This window comes from Macrotis lagotis, chromosome 2 (assembly GCF_037893015.1).
Source record: "Macrotis lagotis isolate mMagLag1 chromosome 2, bilby.v1.9.chrom.fasta, whole genome shotgun sequence".
Lineage (NCBI taxonomy): Eukaryota > Metazoa > Chordata > Mammalia > Peramelemorphia > Peramelidae > Macrotis > Macrotis lagotis.
Window position 1 is genome coordinate 164542584 of NC_133659.1, and position 24825 is coordinate 164567408.

General features: G+C 46.0%; 2 protein-coding genes across 3 annotated transcripts; one reads left to right on the top strand and one right to left on the bottom strand.

Moving 5' to 3' along the window:
- The first annotated feature begins 852 nt into the window (after positions 1-852).
- PKLR (pyruvate kinase L/R) lies at positions 853-11469 on the top strand. Of its 2 annotated transcripts, XM_074223307.1 has the most exons (12): positions 919-997; positions 1598-1811; positions 2213-2395; positions 7147-7238; positions 7394-7525; positions 7995-8181; positions 8430-8700; positions 8901-9051; positions 9289-9441; positions 9544-9710; positions 9923-10104; positions 11085-11469. In XM_074223307.1, exons 2-12 carry the CDS (start codon positions 1796-1798, stop codon positions 11189-11191), a joined length of 1641 nt encoding a protein of 546 aa, XP_074079408.1. In that variant the 5' UTR covers positions 919-997; positions 1598-1795; the 3' UTR covers positions 11192-11469. The 2 variants fall into 2 exon arrangements, with proteins under 2 accessions (XP_074079407.1, XP_074079408.1); XM_074223306.1 differs by lacking the exon at positions 1598-1811 and having other exon boundaries at positions 853-997.
- Positions 11470-12317: 848 nt separating this feature from the next.
- HCN3 (hyperpolarization activated cyclic nucleotide gated potassium channel 3) lies at positions 12318-21391 on the bottom strand. Its single transcript, XM_074223308.1, has 8 exons — positions 21096-21391; positions 18551-18980; positions 17682-17843; positions 16968-17186; positions 16017-16163; positions 15497-15737; positions 14617-14781; positions 12318-14222 (listed from the first exon to the last, which is right to left on the bottom strand). Exons 1-8 carry the CDS (start codon positions 21389-21391, stop codon positions 13519-13521), a joined length of 2364 nt encoding a protein of 787 aa, XP_074079409.1. The 3' UTR covers positions 12318-13518.
- Positions 21392-24825: the final 3434 nt, after the last annotated feature.

Here is a 24825-nt window from a genome sequence, read left to right on the forward strand (position 1 = left end):
CAGGCTCAGTGCTCTATCCACTTTGTCACCTAGTTATTTGACATTTAAAGACTCCCCCCCACACCTGAACTGTTTCAGTCTTCTTACTTTTTAAAAATTCTCCCTCAACATATTCTGCAATTCAGTGACATTGATCTCCTTGCTTTGTCTCCCACAAGACATTCCATTGACCTGGAATTTTCACTGTCACCCATGCAGAACTCTTTCTCCCCTCATCTTGACCTTCTAACTTCTCTGACTTCCTTCAAGTCTCATCTATCTTCTGCAAGAAGCCTTCCCCAAACCTCCTTAACCTTAATACCTTCCCTTAGAGACAACCTCAAATTCATCCTGTATGCAACTCGTCTGAATATCGTTGCCTATGAGTTCCTCAGGAGCAATCTTTACCTTTCTTTGTACCCCCAGCACTAAGCACAGTGTTTTAGCTAATAGCATTTAATAAATGCTTATTGACTAACTGAATGTCTGAATAGCAGACATGAATGTGTGTGTGTATTATGCCATTGGATCATCATCACAACAACTTTGTGAGATGAATTCTACAGTATTATACCTGTTATAACAGCTGAGGAAATTGAGGCTCAGATAAGTGAAATGACTTGCCCATTGCCACATAGCTTGTAAGTGTCAGAGGCAGAGTTCAACACTAGTTCTCTGTTAGGTCAAGTCCAGTATTATTTCCATTATGCTAAACCACTCAACAGACAATCGTGGGGACCCAGTCAAAGAAAGGCTAGAGGTAGGGGAAGGGGGGGACTTACCAACAGGAGGATGGGGGAGGGTCATTTGGGTGTGACCCTTTTCTTCTTTCTGGCTCCCTCAGATAAGAAGGGCAGTCACCCTTCCCTGTGCTTCTTCCAGGCTCCAGGCAGTTTGAAGGACCCACTATTTGGAGCCATGTGGTCAGAGGAAGAATTTGCCTCTGGAATACATGGGTTATGGACCTCTAAGCACAAACGGGACCTGATGGCCTCCTTCCTCTTAGGGGCTCCAGGAGGTAAGGATGGGGGACAAAGCCCCATTGGACATCGTTCAAGTGAATTGAATTGGACGAAGGAGGAAACTAGTGAGGAGAAGGAAATGAGACAAGTACAGTCTATCACAATGCAGACTTGAAAAGAGTCTGTGTTTGCTTGCATCACAATTTTCATCTATAAAGCACTAGGCTTTCAGAAAGTCCCTTATACATATTGCTTCAGTGGATATTCAGGTGAACCCTATAAAGTAGGATGGCACTATTATTATCATTCTGTTTACAGTTGAGAGAACTGAGGTTAAAAGAAGCAACTTTGTGCTGCTTTAAGAAGAACATTGTATTTTGAATAAACAGACCTGGATTTGAATCTACTTATTTCTCTTTATGGACCTTATTTCTTTATCTATAAATTAAAGGAGTTGGTCTAGATGAAATCTAAACTTTCTTTCAGTTCTTATGTTCTATGATCTTGTCAGTATTTAAAATGATTTGCTAGAACTTGGACCCAGACTTTCTGGTGCACAATGCTCTGCAGTTTATTTAATTCATTCCTTAATTGCCCAGAAGTAGATTATTACCATCCTAAAGACTTCCCTTTAAATGTCCTCCCTTCCTCCCAAGGCCTGCAGATAAAGCTATAGGGAACTGCAAGCATGGGAAGCTCCCGTGGCTACTGGACTCTGCCCTCTATCATGAAAGACTTGGTGAATTATGGGACAGAGAGGACAAAGAGTCTGGTGACACTTTAACCAGGGACTCAGACTGTTCCTGGATCAGAGCAATACTGAGGAACTGGCAGTAGATACACAGAGGCGGAAGATGTCTAACATTGAGGGTAGGCTCCAACTGAGGAGTGGGGGCTTAGAAGAAGAGAAGGGGAGGGTCCTGAGAACTGATTCCTAGGATGGGAAACCTTAGGGATTGAGGGAAGTGGGAGAAAGAAGAAAGATAATTAGGGAAGTCTGATAGACTGTGAAGCAAGTGGGTTGTGGGGGGCTGGAGAATAGGAGGATAGGGATTTTTATACAGGCTGACTTCCTTCAGGGATTTAGCTTCTTGAGTATAGGAATGTTGGAGCTGAAAATGGAATAAAGGCTAAGATTGGTAGAGGAGAGGGACTGAGAATTTGAGCAGTGAGAAATCTGGGAATGAAAAGAAAGGAAGTTAGAGAGAGGGTTGAGCCCTCTGCTTTCTATCAGTGTCCATTCTAACAATCCTACCCTTCTCCCCTGCCAGGCCCAGCCGGATACCTTCGTAGGGCTAGTGTGGCCCATTTGACCCAGGAGCTAGGTGCTGCCTTCTTCCAGAAGCAACAGCTCCCAGCAGCCATGGCAGATACCTTTCTGGAGCATCTTTGCCTACTGGACATTGACTCAGAACCAGTGGCTGCCCGAAGCACCAGCATCATTGCCACTATAGGTAACTAATAATGGCAGTCAATGGATAAACATTTATTAAGTGCCTATCTTGAGCCAGGCATTGTACTAAATACCTAAAACAAGAGCAAAAGTTCATTTTCTGCTGTCAAGAGCTCTCAATCTAATCAATACTGACCCTTTACAATGACAGGGAGACTGAGAATGAAAACATCTTTGTGAGCTGGGGTGGTGGGGAGGAGCAACTATTTTCAGTTGTCTGAGAAACTGAGAAATATATAGCCTTTGGCCAAAGTCTCACAATAATTTCATAACAGAGACAGACCTAGAACCCATCTCTCTGAAACCCAATGGACTCCCATTTCAATTCCATAAAATACCATATTGTAATGGCCTCATTTTTCTTGTTCCCAATCCAAATTTCACATCATCAAAACCATGGCTCCCATTTGTACTATCCATATCATTACCAACATCCCCCCCTCATCCTCCAAATTGGTAGCACTTTACCTGGATCCCCTCCCCAACTCTGATAACATCTAATCCTGCTCCACAATTTCCAACATTATTTTCTGGCCCCAGGGATAATAGCATCTCATATCCTCATATCCCCTTTACAGAGTTTTCTTTGATTTTATGGGGGGGGGGAGTGAAGTGATAAAATGTGAGATTTCTGTGAGACTAGAGTGAAACATTTCTGTTATGAAGAGGTATCTCTTAATGGGGGAAGGAAACATCTCTTTGCAATAGAGATGTCCCTGATCTAGAAAGTCAAGGGTCTTTGAGTAAATAAAAGAGGAGTTATATTTGCATAATAGAAGAGGCAATCTTTGAGGAGGAGAATCAGAGTCAGGGCCTACTAAAATATCTAATAAAATCTAATAAGTGACTACTATGTATCAGACACTGTGCCAAGTTCTGAGAATATAAAAAAAAATGTAAAAACCATTCCCTGCTCTCAAAGAGCTTACATTCTAAAGGAGGAGACATTATACAAACCACTAAATACATACAAAATATGTAGGGAGTAAATTGGGATTAACCTCAGATGGAGGGCACTAACATTATGAGGGAGCTGGTAAAGGTTTATTGCAGAAAATGACATTTTATCTGAGACTTAAAGGAAATGAGGGAAGTCAGGAGATAGAGATGAGGAAGGAGAACATTCTAGGCTCGGAGGACAGTCAATGAAAATGCAGTCTTGCCTGAAGAACATTTAGATAAGCCAGTGTAACTGCATTGTATAATACATGGAAGAAGATTGGGATGGTAGAAAGGGACCAAAACTTTAAAGACCAGAGGATTTTATATTCACTCTTAGTGGTAATAAGAAGGCAACAGAGATTAATGAATTGGGGTGGCACTGGCAATGACAGGTCAGGGATGAACTTAAGGAAGATCAAATTTGGGGGATAAGGCAATCAGGATTAAGTGACTTTCTTAGGGTCACACAGATAATAAGTGTGTGAGGTTGAATTTGAACTCAGGTTTTCCTGACTTCAGAGCTGGTGCTCCATCCACAGTGCCACCTAGCTGCCATCTGCTGAAGATAAATTTGACAGTTGAGTAGAGTATGGTTTGGAATGGCAAAAAGACTTGAGGTAGGTAAACTAACCATACTCAGTATACAAGCACTTATTAATCACAATGTGCTAAGCACAGTGCTAAATGCAGTTGATACATTGAAAGACAAACACAAAACGAGCAAAAAAACTCAACAACAACAAACAAAAAACCCAGTCCCTACTCTCAAAGAGCTCTAATAGGGATGACAAAATACAAACAACTATACACACACACAAGATATATGCTAAATAACTAGAAGTTAATCAATAGAAGACTACTTGTAGAAGGTGGAATTTTAAATTGGACTTGAAGAATATCAGGGAGACCAGGAAGGAGAGAATGAGGGAGAGAATTCCAAGCAGTGAAAAGACCTGGAGTTGGGTGATGGCATGCCTTGTTCAAAAACCAAAGAAAAACACTCTTTGGTTGGGGAGGGGGAAGGAAGGAGAAAGAAAATATAAGACTAGAAAGGTAAGAGAGGGCAAAATTATGAAGGACTTTCAAAACCAAACGGGGGGGGGGGGGGGCTAGGTGGCACAGTGGATAAAGCACCAGCCCTGGAGTCAAGAGTACCTGGGTTCAAATCCGGGTCTCAGACACTTAATAATAATTACCTAGCTGTGCGGCCTTGGGCAAGCCACTTAACTCCATTTGCCTTGCAAAAACCTAAATTAAAAAAAAACAGCAAACAGAGAATTTTATATTTAAATTTGGAGATAATAGGGAGCCAAAGGAGTTTATTGACTAATAAGATGATATGATCAGATCTGCACTTTAGGAAGCTCAATTTGAGTGCTGAGTGGAGTTGGAAATTTAAGGCAAGGAAATCAATAATCCGTCTATGAGGTGAGAACAGCGACAAAGGCATGTAGGAAAGACATACAAATTTGAATCAATAAAACCTGGCAATCATTGGTTATAGGATTGTTGGGGAGGGCTAAAGGATAACCCTTAAGTTATGAACCTATGTGAATGGCAGGATAGTGATGCTCAGTAATAAGGATATTAAGAAGAAGGAAAGACTTAGAGAGAAAGATGGTTCAATTTGGCACATGCGGAGTTTAATGTTATTGAGATGTGATTCTGAGATTTCCAATAGGCAACTAGAGATGTAATACTAGAGATCGGAAGAGAAGTTAGGGCTAGATAACTAAATCTGGGAATTATCAGCATTGCAATAACTGTGCGAGCTGATGAGATCACCAAGTGAAATAGAATAAAGAGAGAAGGAAAAAGGGCAGAAAATATAACTCTGGGAGACACCCACAGTTTAAAGTGACCTTTATCCAAGGTGTGGCCTTAGATAGCAAGGAAGACTGAGAAAGAATAGTGATAGAATCAGGAGAAAACATCATCATTATTCCCTAGAAAATAGCAAAGAGGGTCTCATATACCCTTTGGTTTAATATATCCCTGAAAACCCCCCACTAAAATATGACAAGTATTCATCCAATCTTTGCTTAACTACTAGTGAAGTGGAAATCATTACTTCCCAAAACAGTCAGTTTCACTTTTGGATAACCATGTTAGGAAGTTTTTCACTTCTCCCTTCTAATCAATCTTTATCCTGATACCTTTCATCAGTTTAAAGAGAGCTTTAGTATTTCTCCTCCCACTAAATCTTCTCTTCTCCAGTCTAATCATCCTCATTTTCTTCAACCAGCTCTCACTGAGGGAAGGGAATAGCAGCTAGAATGGATAGAACAAAGTCAAGAAGACTGGAGTTCAAATTCTGCCTCAGATACTTGCTAGTAGTATGATCCTTGGGCAAGTCAATTCACTTCTTTTTGTCTCAGTTACTTCATCTCTAAAATGAGATTATTAATAGCACATGCCTCATAGTGTTGTTTTGAGGATCAAATGAGATAATTTTTTGTGGTTTTTACAAGGCAATGGGGTTAAGTGACTTGCCTAAGGTCACACAGTTAAGTAATTATTAAGTGTCTGAGGTCACATTTGAACTCAGGTCCCCCTAACTCCAGGGCTGGTGCTCTATCCACTGTACCGTAGCTGCCCCATGAGATAATATTTTAAAGTGATTAGCACAGTGCCTGGCCCATAAATATTAGCTGCTGTTGTTGCTATATTCATAATCTTAAGACCTCTCACCTAGATGCTTTGCAGCTAATCAATGCCCTTCCTAAAACTCGGTGACCAGAACTAAAACACATTCCAGATTTGACCTGATCAAAACAGAGCACAGTACCACTTCTCTCCTTCTGGATCCTGTGCTTCTTTTCTTGGTGATCAGTATTTCTATGTTCATTAACAGCATTCTTAAATTTTGCCAGGAAAGGAAGTCAAGCTCAATTATCCAGAAATTCCAGGTTCTGTTCTTTAGTAAAAGAAACAATCAAGTTGCTAGTCATTCTGCATTTGTAACATCTCTCCTACATGCCCCTTTCTACTCTGACTCTCTAATGCAGGTCCTCATCATCTCACAAAAGGACTGAAAAAATATCCTTTTGGTTGATCTCCCTGCCTTAAGTCTCTCCCACCTCCTCCCCTGTCATCTCTTCCAAATAATACTGATAGTGAATGGCATTGCAATCATATGCTCTGAATCCTTTCAAGTCGCTGAAAATTAGTTCATCTGGGCCTGTTGATTTGAATTCATCAAGGATGACTGGAAAGTTTATTATCTCCCTAATTATCTGGAAAAATAGAGGATGTCTGGAACAGAAAAGGAAATCTTTTTATCAGAGGAGAGTTTTTCTGTCAGTGTCTCTCTGAACTGGTTGTTGTTCAGTAGTGCCAACTCTTCATGATACCATTTGGGGTTTTCTTTGAAAAAATATAGAAATGTATGGCTATTCCCTTCTCCAGCTCATTTTATGGATGAGGAAATCGGAAACAAACAGGGTTAAGGTGACTTGCCCAGGGGCATACAGCTAGATAGTATCTGAATTCGAATTTGAACTCAGGTCTTCCTGCTGCCACTACTCCATAGCTAATACCTGACTGACACCCACCCTCCCTCCATCTCCCTTCCCCCCCCCCCCATGAGAATTGGCAGAAAGAAAAGAGGAGAGATATTCTGAAGAAGACTTAATGGGGGAGCTTGAGCTGTTCTGTAAATAAACCAGAGAGATTTGCATAAGTGGAATAGGTTACCTGAGTAAATTCGGGTGTGAGGTTTGGATGATTTACCTCAGATGTCAATCATACTAGATAGTTCCTTAAATCTCCAACATGGAGATTTTTGTGATTCTGTGTTTTTGTTCCCAGGCCCCGCATCTCGTTCTGTGGACCGGCTGAAGGAAATGATCAAAGCAGGAATGAACATTGCCAGGCTCAACTTTTCCCATGGCTCCCACGAGGTGCAGTGGGGGATGGGATGCGTTGCCTCTGGACCTGGGTGGGGGGAATGCTGCCCAAAGGGCTGAAGAGCCAGAGGCTGGAGAGGTTGAGGGCTTCTGAGGGGTTGGTTCGGGATCCCTATCTTCATCCCTTCTTTCCTTGTGCCCCTCCCCAGTACCACGCTGAATCCATAGCCAACGTGAGAGAAGCTGTGGAGAGTTTCGCAGGCTCCCCTTTCAGCTACCGGCCAGTGGCCATAGCGTTGGACACCAAGGGGCCCGAGATCCGCACCGGGATCCTCCAGGGGGTGAGAATATGGGCTGTAAGAGAGCTGGGCGGTCCTGAAGGAAGGGCGGTTGGACTAAAGAAAGAAAAGGCTGGGTGGAGTCAGCAGAGGATAGTGCTAGAAAGGAAGGGCTAGGGATGGGTGCTGTCAGGATCAAATCTATAAGACTTAGGGTCAATAACTTGTAATAGAACTAATGATTGAATGAAGTTGGGGGGTGACCCAGAGGACGCAGAATCCAGGATTGAAACTACGTACTGGGAAGAATCGGAGGAAAAAGAGGGACCAGGGCTGAGTGTGGGCAGAGACATCATTGATAAGGAATAGGGCTGGTCACTCTTAATAGGTGAGTATGGAAAGAGCTATTCTCTAGTTCCTGAACTTCAGGACTCCTATTGGGAAGAAATAAGGAAAGAAAGATCCAGGGTTGATTAAGGCTGGAGACCGAGGTCCTAAAACCCAATCCTGCTCTTCCCTTTCCCTTCCCTAGGGCCCAGAGTCAGAAGTGGAACTAGTGAAGGGTTCCCAGGTCCGGATTACAGTGGACCCAGGATTCCGGACTCGGGGGAATGCAAGCACTGTGTGGGTGGACTATCCTAACATAGTCCGGGTAGTACCAGAGGGGGGTCGGATCTTCATAGACGACGGTCTTATCTCCTTGGTGGTTAAACATAAAGGTGGGTGAACTCAAATTAGCTCCTGGTTCTACTTCCAGTTCAGGCCACATCCCCTAGTTCTTGGATTTGCCCCGCCCCAAGTTCTGCTGCGCCTCTCAATCGGCTCCTCCCAAGAATATGTCCCTCCTTCTAATTCTTTCATCTTCTACCATGGTGGAGTCTAGGGTCACATCCCTTACCTTAAACCCTATCCCTTAAAACCATCAAATTGCACCAAATCTTTTCTCTCTTATTGGTTTCTTCCACAGACCCAGAGGGACTGGTGACTGAGGTTGAGAACGGCGGGATCCTGGGAAGCAGGAAAGGGGTGAACTTGCCTGGTGCAGAAGTGGATCTGCCCGGGTTGTCCGAGCAGGATGCCCTGGACCTGCGCTTTGGGGTGGAGCAAGGTGTGGATATTATCTTCGCATCCTTTATCAGAAAGGCCCAAGATGTAATTGCTGTACGAGAAGCCCTGGGACCTCAAGGACGTGGCATCAAAATCATCAGCAAAATTGAGAACCACGAGGGTGTTGAGAAGTGAGACTTCCAGCTGTTGACATTTTTAATCCCATCCCCATTCCCTCCCCCTCCCACCTCCAGCTCCCTGATTCCTCTCCAAGTGTGAAGTGAATTAAAATAAAATGGCTTCATACCCCCTTTCCCTGACTCTGCCCTACTCTCCTTAATTTTGTCCATTATGTCTTGGCCATATCCCTTCTTGGGCCCAAACTTTCCAGGTTTGATGAGATCCTAGAGGTGAGTGATGGTATCATGGTGGCACGCGGTGACCTGGGCATCGAGATACCAGCTGAGAAAGTCTTTTTGGCACAGAAGATGATGATTGGACGTTGCAACTTGGCTGGCAAACCAGTTGTCTGTGCAACACAGGTCTGGGAGAAAGCAGGGGTTTGTCATAGGTATTGTGGGAGGTATGGGCACCATCCCTTGACTCTGCTGCTGTGGCATGGAATTGGGGTACAAATGTCCTCAGCATATCCCAATTATACTAGATCAGACAGGGTCATGAAATGAGAGAATATCCTATGGAGTTGAAAGGAATGCCTGGGTTGAATAGGGTGTGAGGGGAAGGAGTAACCCTTGGTTCTTAAGGAAATGGTTTTCCAGATGCTGGAAAGCATGATCACCAAGGCCAGGCCAACACGAGCAGAAACAAGTGATGTGGCCAATGCTGTATTGGATGGAGCTGACTGTATCATGTTGTCTGGAGAGACAGCCAAGGGTAGCTACCCTGTCGAGGCTGTGAAGATGCAGCATGCGGTATGGAGCTGATGGGGAACAAGGGGTATGTCTGGGATCCAGATATCCAGGGAAATCCAGGCCAGACAGCAAGGTGTGACCTTGACTCCCTGGTACTTTCAGATTGCTCGGGAGGCAGAGGCAGCAGTCTATCACCGGCAGTTGTTTGAAGAACTTCGTCGGGCAGCTCCCATAAGCCGTGACCCTACTGAGGTCACTGCCATTGGTGCTGTGGAGGCTTCATTCAAGTGCTGTGCTGCAGCTATAGTTGTACTGACAACATCTGGCCGGTGAGAGATCAGCAAGACACCCAGGCAGAAGTGGGGAATAGTCATTAAGGACAGAGACAGACTGAACATCTAAAGATGTGAAGAGCAGAGCACTAGAATTATTGGTTTGGAAAAGATATAGCAACCCAGGGGCTTGGGGAGGGTGCCAAGCATCTAATACCAATGCCTAGCATTTGTAAAGAGCTTTAAGATTTTTCATACTCTCTCTCCAGCTCAGCACAACTCCTGTCCCGATATCGTCCCCGAGCAGCTGTCATCGCTGTCACCCGTTCTGCTCAGACCGCCCGCCAGGTCCATCTGTGCCGTGGTGTTTTTCCTTTGCTCTACCATGACCCCCCAGAGCCAATCTGGACTGATGATGTCGACCGTCGTGTCCAATTTGGCATTGAAAGTGGTAAGGTTTTTGTGGCTCTTCCCAAGTATCTGCTTTCCTCACCCAAGACAACCTGCCTGTCTTCTTGGTGCCTTCTAGGCATCTGTTTCCGTAGCAACTCTCCAATACCACCCCTCTATGCCCCTCCCCCAACTCCTCCATTCCTTGAGAGTCTTTATTTAGTCCTCTTTTGTATAGTAGAAGTCACCTAGTTGACATGAAAGCATGTGACAAAGGGGCTTATTTATTTTCTTCTCTTGAATCTGGGGAAAGAGCTAGCATAATGCACCTTGTTTTGTAGGGGAAATTCTGTATTACTAAAGGAACCAGACAGATGGAAATGCATACTAAATGCATACTAACTCGAGTACTGATCAGCAATAATTTTGCACTAGGGCAATTCAATTGAGGGAACAATTTAAGGCTATTGCTGTTTAGACAACTGCTATTTGCCAAAGATATAACTGTAACAGAAGTTATTCATACTAAGAAGTTGCTAAGCATACTTGCTTTAATATTGTAGGAAGCAAATAAGTACTGTTAGAGTCCTCTAAATATATCTGTCCTGGGACAAAACCCCCATGTATGCATCTTAGGTTTGGTTCCGCTCAGGAAGACAACAAATGGGGGAATTGTTAGCTACCGGCCTAAGAAACACCCGTGACAATTCACATCATATGAATGTTAGTTTGTTACCTCATTCAAGTCATTACTAGTTCCCTCCCCCATCTATTTATCACCAAGACAACATAGGTGGGATTGACATGGGCCATTAGGGCAACAATGCTCCTTTACAAACTTGATGTGGACACTGGCATTCATGCCATGAATCCTTTTAGTACTCCAGAGCTCTGGGGATTAATGAAGGTGTAGAGGTTGGAGAGGGGGTATGGAAATATAATTTGTTTGCATCTATCCCATATTCACTCAGGGATTGAGAATAAATTTTTATTACTCATTTTCCGAGCTAGAGTTCTATCCCCTCCCTCTTCTCTACCTAGGGAAACTCCGTGGTTTCCTCCGAGTTGGGGACCTGGTGATTGTAGTGACAGGCTGGCGACCTGGCTCAGGCTATACAAACATCATGAGGGTGCTAAGTGTGTCCTGAGACTCCGTGTTCCCATAAGCCCATATACGTGTGCCTAAAGCCTCAGAATCACATTCCAATGTACGTGACTTCACTCCTCCCCCAAATGATACCTCTTTATGTAGACCTTTCCCTTCCTCTACATACCACCCACATGCAGAAACCTCATTCCTTTTAAACCTTCTAAGAGTCCACTGCCCCTTTCTAATCCCTAGATTCTAACCTTGGGGGCCCTCCACAGTAACCAAGTTTCATAGTTACTGGAAGCTTGTGTTCAATAAAATATCTGTCATCCTCAATTGCGCTTGAATGTGCCTGCATCCAATTCGACACCCAATCCTGGGCCCTAAAATGTCCTAAGCCACTGGTCTCAGATCATTTGGTTATTTCCCATCTCCCCGGGTTCTTCTGCCTATCCAGTAACAGAGAAATGAAAGAGAAGATGTAGGGGATCCTTGAGTTCCCTAAGTAGAGAAAGTAATGCCTCTTTCTCAGAAGGCTCAAATCCTGTACCCTGTTATAATTAACGAATTAGTTGATGCCCTTAGGGGAAACTTTACCAAACTGTTCATCACCATGGGGAGGGGGGAGGGAAGGGAAGGTGGTAGAAATATATAAACCTTATAAATTTACAAATGGATGAATGTTGGAAAAAAACATTTCTTGTAATCGGAAAAATAAAATTTCAATTAAAATAAAAGTTCAGGTGGAATCTTACAATCATAAGGAATAGAGCAGAAAAGAACCTTAAAACTGATCTAGTCCTGATTCTAAGGCTTAAAGAGAAAAGGGAGCTGCTGAAGACAAATTAGCAAGTGAAACCAGCTCCTCTAACCCTATCTCTACAGTATCTCACTCCAAGCTAGAGAAGGAAATGCCCAGTCCCCAAAAGTCATCACCAAATTTCTTGTCCATCTTGCCAGCTATTCCCCAGACAATACTCACCCCTCTACTGCTTCAGTGCCCACCTTGCTATCATTTGCCTAGATGCCTTTATCCCCCAATCTAGTGTTCATACACCTACCCTAAAGCCCACTGCTATATCCCATGCATGCCAGGAGCCAAAAGGAATATATTTTTATTTTTTAATATATATTCAACTATCTGTAAAGAAACATTAAAAAAACAATAAAATAATTCCTACACACACACACACACACACACACACACACACACACACACACACACACACACAAAATCCCAGGATCCAGACCTTGGCAGGAGAACTGTTTGCCAGGGTTCTGGTTCTTGTTCTTCCTATGCTAATGCTATGGAGGGGGAAAACAGGGACAAAGGGGAAGGTTGGGGGCTTCCTGTATCCCTGAGAAGGCAGAGGTGCTGGCTGATCTGCCCCTCCTCTACCCTGTTCCCCTCTTTCCCCTACTCCGTGGCTTAAATTCTCCCCACTCTCTCACAACATAGGAAAAAAAGACACCTGAAAGCAAAAACTGTCCCCACACCTATCCTGGGTGGCCCTTCCCTCCCCCTACATGGACGGGGAACTGGAGTCTTAGTATTGCTGATGGAGCCAGGCAAGGGCCACAGAACTGGCATGAGGAGAAAGAGACCTCCCTCTGTCTTTTCCCCTCCCCCTAAGAGAGAGAGGGCAATATATAAATAAATCATTAATTACCTAAGGATTCAGTTGATGATCCCCAAAGGGGCTCCTAGGCTGGCACATTCATTAGAGAGGGGCTGGACATCCCTAATCCCCAGGGGCACAACTGGTTAGGAGCACAGGTAGGATGTGGCTCTTTGTTCACAAGAAGATTTTTCTACAACAGATAGAAATGAGGAAGGCTGGCAAGATGCCCATTTGGGCAAAGAGGTGTTTGTATTCACTGAGAGGGCCATAGACGGGTAGGTGCCCTACAAATGGCAGTGATGAGAGCAGAGGTGAATGCCCAAACAAGGGGCATTAGGCCTGTGATTTTGGCAGTGATGGGGGGAACAGGAAGGTAGCCATACTAGGCAGTGATCAGATGTCTGCCCCAAAAGGGCTCCACAAGCAGAGGGATGCAGGAGAAAAGAAGACATCTTTCCATTTGGCAGTGATGAGGAAAAGAAGATCCTCATGCCTTTTTGAGGGAGGAAGAGGGAAAAGTGCCTATATTTGGGAAGGTCTATGGCCAGGGGAATGTTCTAAACAAAGGTCATGGAGATATTTCTATTTGGCAGTAATGGAGGCATGTAGGCAGGGGGGATGGCTGAGCTAAGGGTTATGTAGACACTTCCACTTAGCAATGAAAGGAGAGATCCACATTGTGTGATGCTTTCTTTGTGGTACCCACAGATATCAAAGCACCCATACTTCTGAGAAGATTCAGGGTGACATGTACCCAGTATTCTCACATGTTAGCAGGAAGGTGGGGGCCCCTAGTGGTACCTGAATCAGAGGCAGGAGGCCTGAGGGATTGGGCAGTGCCTGGGAGTCTGGATAAGAGCCCTGAGGGGGGCAAGCGCTCACCTCCTGAGCCCTTGCGCCCAGGGGAGCCTTCGGCAGCTGCTCGATGAGGAAGTGAAGGTTGGGATGCTGAAAGAGGCCGTCCCCTGGGCCCAAGCCTCCGTCCACCACCACCAGGTGGGGGACCTAATAGGGAAACCTGTGACCTGCCTGCCCGGGATAAGCTGGCATGAAGAGTTCGGGCTGCTGGCGCCGGTAGGCGGGACGTGGATGCCCAAGGCCCTCGAGCCAACAAAGTGGGTCCCCGAGCAGGCACCAGCGGTGAGGCTGGTGAGCCAGCTGAGCGACGAGCAGAGCGAGCAAGAAGAGCAGCAGGAGAGTCTGGGGAGAGGGGCAGAGGTGCCCGGTGGTGGGTTAGAGCAATGGCCACATTGGAAGTGACTGCAGCTGCCTGTAATGGGGCATGGACCAGAGGCTCCCACAGAACTGGCTTCCCACTCAGGCGAGCACCTGTTCCTGGGGCCAACCCCCTCACTCCCCGGGCCATGTCCCGATCATGCTGTATCAGATGTTGTTCCATGACCCCACCACCACCACTTCCGGGGCTGGGTTCTGAACGCTTCCGCTGTAGCAGGGAATTTTTCTTTCCTAAGGATGTCACAGAAAAGCTGGTGTCAAGGGATGACAGGATCTGAGATGGTGAGAGGAGATCTTTAGATGTGTCTCACACATATGTGATGAAAGACAAAGGTAGGGGTGGTATTGGCCACTACCTATTTAAAGTTAAGGGGGAGGGGAAAATCCTAAGCAAAGTCAAAAGTAGGACAGAAATATGGGATTTAGACTAAGAGGTGGGCCTCTAAGCTGCAGGAAGCAATGTGGCCAGGAGGATAGGATGGGAAAGAGGGCACTACTAATATGGGCCATGAGCAGGGGAGATAGATACAAGGAAAGGTCAAATGTTTGGATTTTTTCTCAGGGGCAAAAAAAAAAAGAAAAAAAATGAGCCTCACCATTAAAGGTGGGTGAAGTGGGGACTCACCAATTCGGTGCAACCTGTCCATGGCCACTGTCTCAAAGGCTCTCCGCATCATGGGGAATTCCTCTAGCACCGCATTAAAGTGGTCCACACTGAGTGAGTAGAGGCGACAATAAGTGTCAGCCCTCACGCTAGCTGTGCGCCTGCCTCTAGTCAGTAGGCAGATTTCTGAGGGGAAAGGAGAGGGGCAGGGTGTCAGCATCCTATCATCCACCTGAACCCTCATTGTCTCTTCTTAGCACCTCTGGGTTCCCAAAGCCCCCCCCCCCCCCAGGCACGACTACTCTTGATTGTGGGAGCAAAATCTTTGGTTTAAGGATTGTCTGATAACGTGGTATAATTTTTTCCCCCAATTCCTTCTGGGGTCTCTCAAATGCTCTGATAATCCCCAAGCTCTTAGTAATAGGAAAGTTTACTGGTCTCTCTTATCCTTCTATATTCTTCTCCCCTTATTTTCTAACTGAATTGTCAATCTCACATTTATCTGTTCCTCTAGCTAGGAATTATTTCCATGGGTTTACATGCTCTATGTGTCTATGTGTCTCTTCATTCTTTCACTCCCAGAGTACCTCTAATAAGCAAACATTTTTCTAAGTGAAATCAAGTTCAAATAAATATCAAAGGTAGACTTGAAAGGAAACCTTAAGAGTCTCAGATCTTTTTTGTAGCACCTCTGCCAAGATATTTTTGTTCTCTTCCACTAGAGCTGTCTCTTTATATGAGACTGCCTATCTGCAGGCAGTACGGGGCAATGGTGCACCTTCCCTCCTCCTCTCCAAAAAAAACCCAAAACATAGAACCTAGGACTGATTCCACCTTCATCTTTATACCTTTGTTTTTCCATTATTCTTTCCCCTGCTTCTCCTCTCCCAGTCTTGCTTACCCCCGAAGTAAGAACCATCTGTGAGACGAGTATCCCGGGCACCACGGGTCAGCACACTGAGCAGCCCATGCTGGATAAAGTACATCTTTCTGCCCACCGAACCCTCACGAACCACGAGGTCACCTGGTTGAAAGACCTCAAATCGAAGTTTGGTGAGCACAGCAGTGACGAAGCTGGGGTCAGCATGAGCAAACAGGGGCATGTGGGCCACCAGGCCCCTACAGGTGAAGTTAATGATCTCCTGGGCAGAGAGAGAAGAGGAGGTCAGTTATGTTACTCTCCACTTAGCAATGTTCATATTCTTTGGCCAGGGAAATACTCCCACTAAACATAATCATCTGCCCAACCCCTTAAGAAGAACAAAAGATACAGTGTCAGAAGCTATCTGCTGCAGCAGCTGCCTACCCTCAGAAATTCCTACTGCTTAGGACAACCAATCCACTCGAAGCTCTCCTGTCCTCCCCACATTGCTCATTATCATTCAGTGCCAATCTCAAGAGTATTATCCTCTACCCCCTACCTCACGCAGTGGCTCACTCAGCTCCCCCAGGATGCTCTCCTCATCAAACATTTTGCCCTGGTAGCGATGTTCATAGTACTCATGGATGCGCTGACGGGTATCAGCTGGCAATTTGTGGAAGGACATGTACTGCTCCACCTGCTTATACTGGAAGCACCAGCCCCACCAGACAAGGGCCATCAACACAAGGATATGTATACATTGATAAAGACAAGAACATGAGGATGTGGGAATATAAAGTGTTATGAGGATATAGATATGGAGTGATGGGCATGGGAGACCCCCACACACATGGATACAGGTACAGAGAGGGAAAAAAATATGGCAATATGTACATAGAGACAGGGACCCAAAGGGATGGAAAGACAGACATGTAGGTATAGAGTGACAGAGACATGCCAACACAGGGAAGAATAGAGGATATATTATATATATACATATATATATATATATATACATATATATATATATACATATATGTATATATATATATATGTATGTGTGTGTATGTTTATATATAGCAAGAGCACAGTCCAAGGGCATATATGGACACAGAGACATAGTCATAAGGTCATACAGAAACAGAGATAAGGAAACAAAAGTCAAAAGGCACTGACAAGAAGGCATGAATACAGAGACATAAGCATAGGCATACACCAGCATAAGAGAATGGAATTAGCAAAAGATGCCATCATTAAAGTACCAGGGGTCACAGACACAGATATACCCAGGTATGAGGAAGCAGGGGACAAAGACCAACTCAAACACAAGAAAACCAACATGGAGGACATAATGCAAATAGTTGGGGAGAAGGGGAGGAACAAAGATGTAGAGACCCAAAAGGGCACAATTTAGAATGGGCATTAAAGTGGAATGTCCAATCCCCAGTGTTCTGCACAGATTGGGTTTACTTCCACCTCCACCTCCACCCCTCTCTTTAACCCTGCTGACCTTCTCTTGGTACTGGCGACGGGATGAGTCAAGAGACTGGATGAGGGCAGTGGCATGACCAATGAACATGGCATAGCATGTGGCCCCCACAATCATGCTAAGCATGGTGAGCCAGACATCTGGCATGCCCTGAGGTGCTTGTTGCCCATAGCCTATGCATAGCATGTGGCTCATGGCTTTGAAGAGGGCATGAGAATATTGGCGGCCCCACGAGTGGTTCTGAGGAAAAAGAGAGTTGTGGCTGAGCCGCTAAGGTCCTAGATCTCTTGTTCTTTAAACTTCTCTTACTCCTACTCATTGATTCAACAACTGCTTTGCCTTGTCCCTAACACCACAGACAGAATTATGGCCCTTAGCCCAGTAGGGCTTGGGAAATCATAAAAAGATGACCAACCCAATGGCCATGAAAGTATGTTGGGAGAGTGGTGGACATTCTCCTGTTCTTCTGCTTCTCCTTCCCACTTTTTGCCTTACCTCTTTCTCCTCTCTTGTTCTATTCAGTGCTTAACAGAGTGCCTGGTACATAATAGGCATGAGACATGTTGTTTGATTCTTTCTTTCTTCACCCTACACACATCTTTTTTCTTCCCTTCATGCCTCACTTTATGAATCTTGCTCATGCTCCCACCCATCTCTAGAGGTGCAAGAGAGACCCAAGAGTGACCCTTGGCAGCCCAGGGAATAGATAATGAGGAAGAGAGAGAAGTGTCTCACCACCATGTGGTTGATGGAGACCCAGCAGTCAGGAGGAAAGTCCTGGAGCATTGGGACCAGGAACTGTAGACAGCCATCCCAATGACACAATAGTAGCATCATTCCAATGAGATTGAAGATCCGAACAACAGCGCTGGCCAGGTCATAGGTCATGTGAAAGATCTGGAGGAGGAGTGTGTGTAGGGGCTGTGGGCAGGGTCACTTCTCTCTCAGTCCCTGCCCCCTTCACAATTTTGCAAATGTTTCTAGTTCTTCTGCCCTTATGTTACCCTGACTAATTACCTCCTTCACATAGATTTTACAGTTGCCACTATAGGCATAGCCCTAGAGAGGATGGTAAGAAACTTTATAGCTCTTAATAAATCTACATGAAAAAATTATTACCATCAGCCTTACAATGACTAAAAGGAAGGTAGAGGCAAAGGAAATACGTATAGCATTTTCAAACTCTAAAATACCATATAAACTTTAACTCTTATTACTATTAGGAGAGAGACTCTTTTGAGTCCTCTCCACATCTTTCACATTCTATCATCCCTTGATCGATCTCTCCTATTTTCTCTGTCTTCCCCTTCCTTTCTTTAGATCTGTAGCTCCAAACACTTATAGCAGTAGTTTTGTACTATATACTAGCAATCCAACAATGATATCAGCATCCTCCTTTGGTTCTCCCTACAGAAACTTTCTCTCAGTCCTTTCTCTAGTGAAAACAATGATCCTAGAAAAGTCCCTCTCTCTTCTCCTCCAAATCCGATGATATCACTGCCCAGAGACCCTACCTTTGAAACTCCACCCACATCTCTAGGAGTTGAACTCTTTGCTCCCCATGGGATAAGATAAATCCCACCCTGCCCACCTCCCCACCCCACCTCCTCCCACTGGTGGATGTATCGGATGAGGCGGGAGAGGCGGAGTAACCGAAGAAGGCTGAGGATCTTGGTGAAGCGAACAATTCGAAGGGCCCGGGCTGTCTTGTAAACTTCAGCATCCAATCGTGGCTCCAATTCCACCACAAGGAAAATGTAATCCACCGGAATAGAGGAAATGAGATCCACCAGAAACCAGGTGCGGAGGTAGCGAGTGCGGATGGCATGAGGAGCCAGAAGAATCTCTGCTCCTTCTTCCACCACAATCCCTGTCCTGAAGTTCAGCACCAGGTCCAGCAGGAAAAAGGTGTCAGAGAGGACATTGAAGACAATCCAGGGTGGGGAATTTTCCTCCTTGAAAAAGGTGATGCCCACGGGGAGGACAATAAGATTCCCCACCATTAACAGTAGCATGATCAGGTCCCAGTAAAATCTAGAGGGAAAGGAAGAGGAGTGAGGACTCCAAGCACTCCTGCTCTACATGATTCACTTCTGTCTCATTCTCTCTTGTCTCCAAGTCTTTATTTTGTTCCCCTTTCTGGTGTTTTCCTAGTCTTCCCAGTCCTGGGAACTCACTTTGCTGGGTCTACTTTCTACATTCTATCACTCTCCATGCCAATTGCATTATGTCCCTTGGCTTCTTATTCTTTCCAACTCCCTCTATCCACTAATATTCCAACTGAGTATGAGGCTGGTCTAGGACAGAAGAAATCAGGAATAAAAGGCAATGCAAACTTATCCAAAGGGATATTTTTTAATTGTGTAAGTTTTCTAAGACCCAATCCTAGGTATTTCCCATTATCTAACTTCCAGGCTTTCTATTCAAGACAACCAAGGGGACCCTCAGTTTCTAGAAACCAAAATAAATGAGACAATTTGTATTTTGCTTGCAATTTATTTGAAAATTCATAATGTTTATATACATATATATGTATGTAGTACCCACCCTAGTCCTTTCTCTTCACTCCTGCTTCTCTCCTCAATGCCTCTATTTCACCTATCATACTTACTTCTGAATCCTTTTATTTGCCATGAAAACATGACTAGCTGGATTCCATTCATTCAGATCCTTTCTCCAGTGATTCTAAATTCTTTGTCTTTCTCTCTCTCACCTCAAGGATAAATCATCTTTTATACTCTTAACAACAACAACAACAAAAAAAAAAACTGAGCTAGGTCTGGTATTCTGCCAGGATCTGTACCCTTCTTAACTCCTAAAGTATACCAGACTTAGTACCAAAAACTGGGAGAGGAGTGAGAGCACTTTCAAGCAAAATAGGATCTTCACAGCCTGACTCACTCACAGGCAGTCACACGCCCAGCGGGTGATACATTGGGGAGGGTAAGAAGGGGCCACATGGTTAGAAGTGAAGTGGAGGAGGGGGGTAGGGGGACAATATACAGGCAACTGGCAATACAAATGAATAGTGAAATTGCCAGTAGGGAAGGGGGTAAGACGCAGTAATGTGGTAAAGGACAAGAAAAATGCAGCTGTGGTGTTGGTGAGGGTTGTGGCAGAAGGAAGGAGAAGAAAGGAGTCGGGAGAACAAAGGAGGGGGGCGGGAAGGGAATGTTTCAAGATTTAAAGTAAACCATGTGTGGGGAGTTTAAAAATGTACATCCATTGTTACAATTGGGTCTAATGGTTCTGGACCATTCCCAACCTTTACACCCTAAATTTAGGAGCTATTCCCAAATTCTTTCCCTATTTAGGAGCTGTCCTTCACTTTTTTCCCAAGGACGGGGACATCTTCCTCTTACAGCAATGTGGAGCTGGAATCCAGTCTCTAAAAATGGGTCAGGAGGATTCTGACTGTTTAGTCCCTCAACCCCTCAACCTTCTCCCGGCTCAGAGAAGCTACTGGGCGGTGACCCTGACACCCGCGTCCTCCTTCTCCTTCTCCACCCCGCCCCCTAGACTGCGAACCACTCGTCTTCAGCACCAAGGACAGCGCCCAGGAGGGTACTTTGCTGTTCCTCCCTCTCCCATCCATCTAATCCCACCAGTGCCCCCAAGATTTCTCCTGCTAGACGTGGCTTCCAATAGGTGGGAGATCAAAAGGGCAAGAGCCTTTCCCGTCTCTAGTGACCACCGGGAATCTCCCTACTGGTTTTCCTTGCACCCAACTCTAGGACTGAAATCTCTACAATCCCGGGAATTCCCTCCCTTTCTAGGAGAGGAAGATGCCGTCGAGGGTGGAGTCGGGACCCCCAAGACCAGAAATCCTTGCCCCCCACCGCCACCCCTGCTGTCTATCGCATAGCTGTAACAATCCCAGCCAAAATGGGACAAGCCCCCCCCTAAGGCGAGAAGTCTACACAATGGTGATGGTGATGATGGTGATGGTGAGGGGAACAGGGGTGTCTCCTGGACCCAACAGCCACCCTTGCCCACTAGGTGACTGTCCCCCCGGCCGGAAGTGACGTGCTTGTCGGGGATGGGCAGGGTCCGAGGCCCCCCAGGTCTCCCTGGAACCTGCAGGATCTGGCCGCGGGTCAGACTGGGCGGGGTCCCCCGGGCCCCGGAGCCTCCCGGGGCCCGCGGTACCGGAAGTCGCTGTACGGGTGGATGATCCAGGCTCCAGCGGACTTGACCCGCTCCTGCTCTATCTCCACCGCCTTGTGACTGCCGAACACCCGCAGGGAGAACTTGTTGACAGCCGGCTGGAGGAGGGCGCCGAGCTGCCGCCGCATCGGCCCCGGCCCCGGCCCCGGCCCCGGCCCCGGCCCCGGCCCGGGCGAGGGTCCTGGGGCGGCGGCGGGCGGGGGGCCGGCCTCCAGCCCCGGGGCGCCTCGGTCCCCCGCGCCGGCCGGCGCTGCCGCGGGCCGCGGTTCGCTGTCCATGCCGGCGGTCCCCCCGGTCCCCTTCACAGCCCCCGCCGCCCGGCCCCCGGGGAGGCCATCGCGCCCCCGCCCCCGCCCCGGCAGCCCCGGGAGCCAGAGCGCAGCTCCGGCCGAGCGCGAGCGGACCGGACCGGGCCAAGCAGCCCCGCGGGCTCGGGGCGGAGGCGGAGGGCAGGGCGGTGGCTCCCAGCCGCGGGCTCGGGGCGGAGGGGGTGTGTGTGACGGGCGGGCTCGGGGCGGAGCCGCGGCTGGCGGCGGCGGGGCGCGCACGCCCCCAGGCGGGAGCTGAATGAAGCGGGGGTGGGCGGCCGGGAGGGTCTCCGCCGCCCAAAGGCGGGGCGGGGCGGGGTCCGGCCGGGATGGGGAGGCGGTGCCCTGGGAGACCTGACGGCAGAGCGCGCCAGGCCCGGGCAGAAAAGGTCAGAGACGTGGGGAACACGGCCCTCCCTGCAGCTATAGGCGACGTCCTGACCCAGACCCCAGATGACACTCTGTTTACGACCCTCAGTCTTGCCTGGGGTTTGTCTCCATTGCACTGAGCATCCGCAGTCCTGGGTTTGAATTCCGACTCTCCCACTTAGCTGGGTGACAAGAGCAAGTAATTTCCCTTTTGTGGGTCTGTTTCTCCATCTTTAAAATAAGAGGCCTGGACCAAGGATTTTTTCTGGTCTAAATTCTATGATCAATTTCTTACCCCTTTTCCTCATACCTTTTTACTGGAATAATCAACCCCCCCCCATCAGATTTTATCTTGATCTCTTCCTTATGAATATTTCAAGTTAATCTCAGCTTCCCTTCTGGCATTTCCTTAATTTTCTAGCCCATCCTTGATGCTTTAAAAAATTTTATAAATGTGAAAATCAACAAACATTTCAATATACAAAAAAACCCTTGATGGTATATGAACCTGTGAGCTTCTGTGATATAGTATGAATTTTTAAAATTAATATAATAATGACACCTCTTTTCAAATTCTTCCTTTTTTTCATCCCGTTTCACTTCCAATTTTATTGTCTTTCCTCTGTTCTCTCATTTTTTGTTTAAACCTTCATTCCTCAGTCCCCCAATTTTCCTCTAAGCATCCTACCCTGAGTATTTCTGAGTGATGGGGGGAGGGGGTTTACCCCCACCCTCCGTTGTTTCTCCAATGATACTTTCAGGTCCCAAATCCTTTCTCTTAACCCTCCTTCCATTGAGCTTTGAGATTGGATTTTAGGCTGTCTGTGAAACTTACAGAACACTCATTGAATGTCTAATTTTATTCTAGAAATAGTGTGAATGGTACAGCCTTCTACCTAATTTCCTTAGGTCAATAGTGACTATATACACATTGCAATATGAAGGATCAATAGGGTCAAAAAGATAAATTCACCTAACAACTGCTTTTTGAAGGGCTCCCAAAATATGGTTTTCACTCTGTGAGGTGGAGAAAGTGAAAGCCCTTCCTAGCCAGTGGGTCAATAAACCATTATAATAATAATAAACTGTCAGGCACTAAGTGAGCTATGCACTGGGATACCAAAAAAGTCAAAAGACAGTCCTTGCCTTCAGGGAGTCTGAAATCCAACTGAGGAGCCAACAAGAAAACAAAGATGTGCAAACATATTTGTACCAATACAGTACCTGGCATAGTACTGACAGCTGAGGAAAGAAGGAAAAGCACTGACCTTAAGAAGCTTATGTTCTAATGGGGGAGACAGTTGTTTATTTACAAGATATATGTAAATTGGAAATAATTTTTGGGGGGGGAAGTCATGAGGTGGAGAAAACTAGCAAAAAACTTCTTTGCTGAAGGTGATATTTAAGATGGTCTTGAGGGAGGGCATTCCAGGGACATGGAAGCTGAACACAGGAAGCTGGAGACACCTGGTATAGATTTGCAATATCTCATAGAGCAGTTAGTTGGCATAGTGAATAGAACACTGGAAAATGGAAATACAAATCCAAACTGAGCTATGTGATCCTAGGCAAGCCACTTTAACTTCTGTTTGCCTCATCTCCAAAATGGGTGTAATAACAGTACTTACTAGGATTGTGAGGACCAAATGAGATAATTGTATTCAGTAAGTAAAATACTCATGGTACATAAAAAGTGCAATTTTAGTGTTAGCTATTATTGTAATTATTCCTATAATTTATTAGTTAATTCTCCTGGCTCTATAGGATTAATGTCTTTCTTGTCCTGCTGGCTCCAATCCTTTGGGGCTGGAGTTGGAGAGGTATGATGGACAATGGCACAAGAATTCTGACATTGTTTCTGGCCATCTCCCATTATGACTACTGAACAGGCCCAAGAGAATAATTGCCAGAGGGGTGAGTGAATGGACCTGACTTCCCATTGACCTCTGTATACCTTTCTGGGATGTCTGGACCTCTCACTCCTCTTTAGTTTATTGTTTAAAGGCATCTTTAATTTGTAAATAAGCAAAATAAAGATGTAAAAAAATTCATTTCAGTGATAGTGTCTGACTGAAAATCTTAGTCTCACTGAGTAGATAAAAAGTACCTCCTCTACTGGGCTTTGTTTGATTGTATTCTCCAAAATCTGGAGAACGCACTGGTCTTATAGTCAGAAAATGTGAGTTTAACTTGTCTCTGCAGAAGTGTGATCTTGGAGGACTCAAAACTTCACCGGAAGTGGTGGCTAGGTGGCAGTGGATAGAGCAACTACCCTGGAATCAGGAGTACCTGAGTTCAAATCTAACTTCAGACACTTAATAATTACCTAGCTGTGTGGCCTTGGGGAAGTCACTTAACCCCACTGCCTTGCCAAAAAACCTAACAAAAAAAAAACTTCACTGGCATTCAGTTTCTGCATCTGTAAAATAGAGCTAATAAACTTGTACTACTTGCCTTACAGAGTTGCTGTGAGGATCAAATGAAATATGCATGCCAAGCATTCTATAAATTGTAATACTACATAAATGTAAGCTAGTATTATATAATTACGTTGCTCCATCAAAGCACTAACCACGCGTTCCCCTGAAACAGCGCCTTCAGCACCTGGCAAGGGCCACATCAACGTCGAATTGAATCGAATAAGGGACATGAGCGCTGTTCAGTCCTGCTCATGGGTACTCATGGAATGCCCATGGCATTGCTTTTCCAGATCTCCACTTATAGTACTAAGTGGAAGCCTGAGAACCTGACAAAAGAGGGGAAAACTGAATTTGGCGATAAAACAGCTGGGGGTGGGGGCGGGATGCTGGCGCCCAGACGCGCTGCCCTACATTTTTCTGTTCTAAGCCAGCCTGGACGGCCGGAAAGGCCCAGGAAGCAAGCCCTGGGAAGGCGAGCCACCCGCGGGAGCGGGCGTGGGGAGCGGCTGCTGCTCCTTCCCCCAGGAGGGTGGCAGAGGCCCAGGCCCACTCCGAGCGGCGGCGAGCTAAGCGCACAATGGGGGGACGGCTCGGGAGGAGGTCTAACCGTGGGGG

What these genes read in the sequence shown, in the direction of transcription:
- HCN3 (XM_074223308.1), bottom strand. Translation starts at nt 21,391, where the DNA reads ATGGACAGCGAACCGCGGCCCGCGGCAGCGCCGGCCGGCGCGGGGGAC. An exon ending in AGATGGTTCTTACTTCGGGG is followed by an intron (nt 14,782 to 15,496) that starts GTAAGCAAGACT and finishes CTTTCCCCTCAG; the next exon opens with AAATCTGCCTACTGACTAGA. An exon ending in GGACAGGTTGCACCGAATTG is followed by an intron (nt 14,223 to 14,616) that starts GTGAGTCCCCAC and finishes TGACATCCTTAG; the next exon opens with GAAAGAAAAATTCCCTGCTA.
- PKLR (XM_074223306.1), top strand. Translation starts at nt 898, where the DNA reads ATGTGGTCAGAGGAAGAATTTGCCTCTGGAATACATGGGTTATGGACC. An exon ending in GCACCGGGATCCTCCAGGGG is followed by an intron (nt 7,526 to 7,994) that starts GTGAGAATATGG and finishes TCCCTTCCCTAG; the next exon opens with GGCCCAGAGTCAGAAGTGGA. An exon ending in AACCACGAGGGTGTTGAGAA is followed by an intron (nt 8,701 to 8,900) that starts GTGAGACTTCCA and finishes CAAACTTTCCAG; the next exon opens with GTTTGATGAGATCCTAGAGG.